This window comes from Engraulis encrasicolus, chromosome 7, assembly GCF_034702125.1.
Source record: "Engraulis encrasicolus isolate BLACKSEA-1 chromosome 7, IST_EnEncr_1.0, whole genome shotgun sequence".
Taxonomy (NCBI): Eukaryota; Metazoa; Chordata; class Actinopteri; order Clupeiformes; family Engraulidae; genus Engraulis; species Engraulis encrasicolus.
In genome coordinates, this window is record NC_085863.1 from 27524632 (window position 1) to 27529160 (window position 4529).

The 4529-nt window shown below is 42.3% G+C and overlaps 1 protein-coding gene across 1 annotated transcript; it reads right to left on the reverse strand.

Moving 5' to 3' along the window:
• Positions 1-1139: 1139 nt before the first annotated feature.
• LOC134451796 (uncharacterized) lies at positions 1140-4181 on the reverse strand. The gene is made up of 6 exons (XM_063202195.1): positions 4153-4181; positions 3891-4003; positions 3280-3449; positions 2877-3009; positions 2600-2758; positions 1140-1196 (listed from the first exon to the last, which is right to left on the reverse strand). The coding sequence occupies exons 1-6, from the start codon at positions 4172-4174 to the stop codon at positions 1140-1142; spliced, it is 654 nt and encodes a 217-aa protein (XP_063058265.1). The 5' UTR covers positions 4175-4181.
• Between the last annotated feature and the right edge of the window lie 348 nt (positions 4182-4529).

Here is a 4529-nt window from a genome sequence, read left to right on the forward strand (position 1 = left end):
TCTGCAGTCGCCAGTTGTTACGGCCCAAGATAGTATTTTACACCGGTCAAAGTTGACTAGAGATGATGGGGGAGTCTGTGATGCAATATACTAATGACAGTTTCTATGTGCGTGTGTCTTTTTCCCCCAGACGTGACAATTTCACTCCAACTCCTAATACCACAGGATCTGCGGGTGGCATTTCCCGAATGGAAAGGCAGCCGGACCCACAAGATTTGCCTGGAACGAGGGAAAGGCTTTTCAGTCCATTGAACAGCCATCCAAACGACTGAAGACACTCCCTGTCACTGAGGAAGAGGAAGACGAGGCAGAGGCAGGTTCATGCCACCTTGAAGTTCAACGATCAACCGAATTGTTGCAAATGGAGAATGCCCAACTGAAAGAAGAAAATTTAAGATTGCATGCACAACTACAGAATCATAAGCAAACATTTTCATTCGACCAAATATCCTCTGTGCCCCGCAAAGTCATTTATTACACAGGCATGCCTGATGCTGCCACAGTTTTCTTTCTATATGCCCTTCTTTCCAAATTTCCCCTCAAGTATCACTATGGATTGGACTGTCCCAAAGTATGCACTAATTGATCAATTGCTGTTAACTCTGATGAAGCTCCGGCTGAATTGTGGATCGAAGACCTCTCCACCAGATTTAACTGCAGTCGAACCACAGTCACCAATATTTTTATGACCATCTCCAGTGCCCTTTATGACATCTTGTACGTTGGAATGATGGAAAACAACATCCCTTCCGTTTCAAAAACCAAACCTCCCTGCCAGAGTGGCTTCCTCCCATTCCCCAACTGCCGTATTGTGCTTGACTGCACTGAAGTGGCTGTCTGCAACACCGAAAGCCTTGAGGACAAAAGTAAGCTGTACAGCCATTACAAAGGATGCACCACACTTAAGGCTCTGGTCGGTGTGGCGCCCAATGGAGTTATCACGTTTGTTAGTGAACTGTATGGTGGGAGCATATCCGACAAAGCCATAACAGCTGACAGTGGAGTGCTGGAACAACTTGTTCCAGGGGACATGGTGAATGGCTGACAAGGGCTTCACCATCCGCGACATTTTTGCCCGAAGGTGTTTCCCTCAACATCCCCACATTCCTTGTCGATGGACAGTTCACATTGCAGGAAGTTCAGTATAATAGATGATTGCCAGTGCCAGAGTCCATGTGGAACGTTCTATTCAGCGCCTGAAAACATTTCGGATTTTAAAAGAGATCCCACATCAGTACAAGAAAACATGGAAACAAGATCTGGAAATGTGTGTGTGCTTGATGAACTTACAGACACCCATCCTGAGGGAAGTAGATGTCTGATCTTACCAGTCATCATAAATAATCAGTTATCATAATATTGTTATATAAAATAAATGTTATAGTATGTCTTAATTTGTGTTTGTCTTTTGCATTATATTCACACAGTAATATTGTTTACTTGGGCATTCCAGCGGCGCAGGTGTTGGACAAAACAAGATAACTTTAAGGAAATAATTCAGTTAATGTACCATGAAGTATTTTGGAGCATAGAACAGTGTTAAGTACTTGGGCATTCAAGTCCAATCTCACACACATCCAAATTCTTTTTTGTTGGTTGGGTGCAGGTTCAAAATGTGAAGTACTTGTAAGGTAATGAAAGAACTGCACACTGATAAGCTCCCATTTACACCATTTTTATTCCGAAACATCACTGGAATNAAAAAATAGTAAGAGTAAATGGGAGAAGAGTAAATAAAAGAGTAAATGGGAGCTCACGGTGTGCGGTTCTTTCATTACCTTGCAAGTACTTGGACATTCCCTTTGTAAGGCTAGATGCAAGATGAGACAACTTCCTAAAGACACATGCTGTGTCCAGTGTAAATTCAATGCTGACTTTCATAACCCCTGATTTCAGAATGTGTAAAAAAATATGACACATCAGTAAATAAGTTCAATAAGTTAACATTTATTTGTTATTGAAGAGAGCACGGGGCAGAAAATGGTCCTTGTAAAAATTTTCCAGGACCTTAAAGGGGTATGCCACTATTTTGGGGCTTAATACAGTTAAAATCGTTGGCTGGGGTTTATAAAGGTGGTAAAGTGTCTTATTTTTCATGTTAAGCGTTGTCTTGCTGTAAGACAAGTCAAAAGAGGGAATATGTCGCTAAGCTAGTGAAAGTCAATGTATCCATGTAGCATTGTAGCATGCTACACGGATACATTGACTTTCACTAGCTTAGCGACATATTCCCTCATTTAACTTGTCTTACAGCAAGACAACGGCTTACATGAAAAATAAGACACTTTACCACCTTTATAAACCCCAGCCAACGATTTTAACTGTATTAAGCCCCAAAATAGTGGCATACCCCTTTAAGATTGCTGACCCAGGCTGGGTCTTTTTTAATCTCTACAATGGCCATGTCCTGAGTTGTCCATACAACTAGATGACAGGTGGTAGCCTCTGTCAGGTGCAGGTTGCCCTGAATCTGATGCCAGTAGTTGTGGGTGTTCTTCAACCTAAATAGCCCGGTGACTTGGTCCACGTACAGGTAAAAGTCCTTTGCCTCTGCTGCCTGAGCGATTGTTTTCTCTCTGGCAGAATATGGGCATTTCACCTCCACAAGGTAATTGCTGGACAGTAGAAGTCCATCTGGGGAGGCCCCAAGCAGCCCACTGTCAGACAGGAACAGTCCCTTCTCCAGGATGGTCTCCCCACTTTGTTCCATGAACTTCTTTTTGGCCTCTTTCTCGTGCACGATTCCCCAATCACATGCCTGGGGACAGAGAATGAAACACAAGTGTAAGAATCAAAAGCAAATAAATAGCAAAGTAGCCTAGTAAATGGTAGCCTAGTAAATGGCTAAAAAATTACACGGTGTGTTCGCTACTCACACGAGCTCTTGTTTGGGGTTGTATTCTCCCCAGCAGTGTCTTGAACAATGAAGGTGGGAAAGACTGTCTTCTGACTGCAGACAAAACCAAACCAAAGTTGCTCGCTGTGATCCTCTTCTTGCGATATGCTGCCCTGTTAAGAGAAAGCCATTTTAGTTGACATATAGATGATTAAGGAAATACGACACAAAACTCATGTCAATCCAAATGGCAACTTTCTGACCCAAGCAGAATAATTGTACAAGTGTCGATTACATTTACATTATTTGTTTGTGTTTAAAGTCAAAAAGTTACCATTTCAAAATGAATTGAGTCTCATGTCTGTGAGCAGCTTTTTCTACAATATCAAATAACTGAATAAACATCCTCCAACATTGGCGCTGTGTTGCCCATGTGTACTTACCATAATGCATTGCTCGTCTGCCCAACTGTGGCCCTCTCGATGGCTTCTTTTTGTTGCTGGCTGACAGCAAGAGACGTCATGATGAAGTCCTCTTTGTCTTGAGCATCGCTGTACTCCTGACTGGCCAGTATCCCATCAAATAGTTTCTCTGGTAGGGATGGGTCAAATTCCTGCCCCAACAATTATCAAGGGAAAAAACAGACTTATGCATAGAACAATATGGCACACAAATATATTTTGGTTACACAGCACAGGCAAAAAGTATATCTAAAATAAATGCAAGGAGTGTTTGTGCACTGCCCTCTGGTTTGGCCGTCATTCTGAAGTGATGAGGAAATAGTCAGTGTGGATTTGTCATTGTAGAAATGAATTTGTTCAGCTATTCACTACGATTGCAGCTTTGACATGAGAAGTTGTAAATGCTAACTGTGTACAGTAGGCCTCAGTAATCTGGTAGCCTATCGTACAGTATTATTTTGGATTTCCAAGTGTTAGATTATTATTGTCATTGTCAGGTATTTTGGTTATCACGACACTCCTAGTCGAGAGAATGTATAGACCTTGGGATGATTATAACAATACATCAAAAATATAAAAAACAGAAAGCATACCTGATGTATTTCTGGGGCTAAAATAAAGCCCAGACCTGTGAAACGCCCAAATTGCGCCAAAGACTGCCTTGTCCAGCCTTTGTCTTCTTCGGTCACTGGGCGCTTAATTCCAGCTGAAATAAATGCATAAAATATAATTCAATTTAATATGTTAAGAAAATGTAGGTCCATGTAGGTTCAACAACAAAGCAGAAAGCATGGATAACTGGTGATAAATATTTTGTGGTTGCGAGTCATTATTCCAAGTAGGTGGGCTACTAACCTTTTGATGTCGAAGGTGCCATCACAGACAGCCTCCTTGGCCACAACGTCTCTGTTTTGGGTGCTGTAGGCCTTCTCCACACACACTCCACATCCGTCCGGGTCATGTTCTTCTCCGCCCAAATGAGGAGGGCTGCAATGTGGTGGCACTTGGCTAGACCAACAGCACATGTACACCTGCTGTCCGTCACCTCCTGATCCTCTACATGCACCTAGATGAACACAACTTTTCTTAGTCCAAAGCCAGGCTCTAAATTAACACCAGCCAAATGCTGGTGAAAAGTCGCTTTGGCTGGAAAAACGTACCAGCCATTTTTACCCATCAGTGAGTGTGTGTAGGCTATGGCAAGAATAACATACTTTCAACATTTTGGCAGG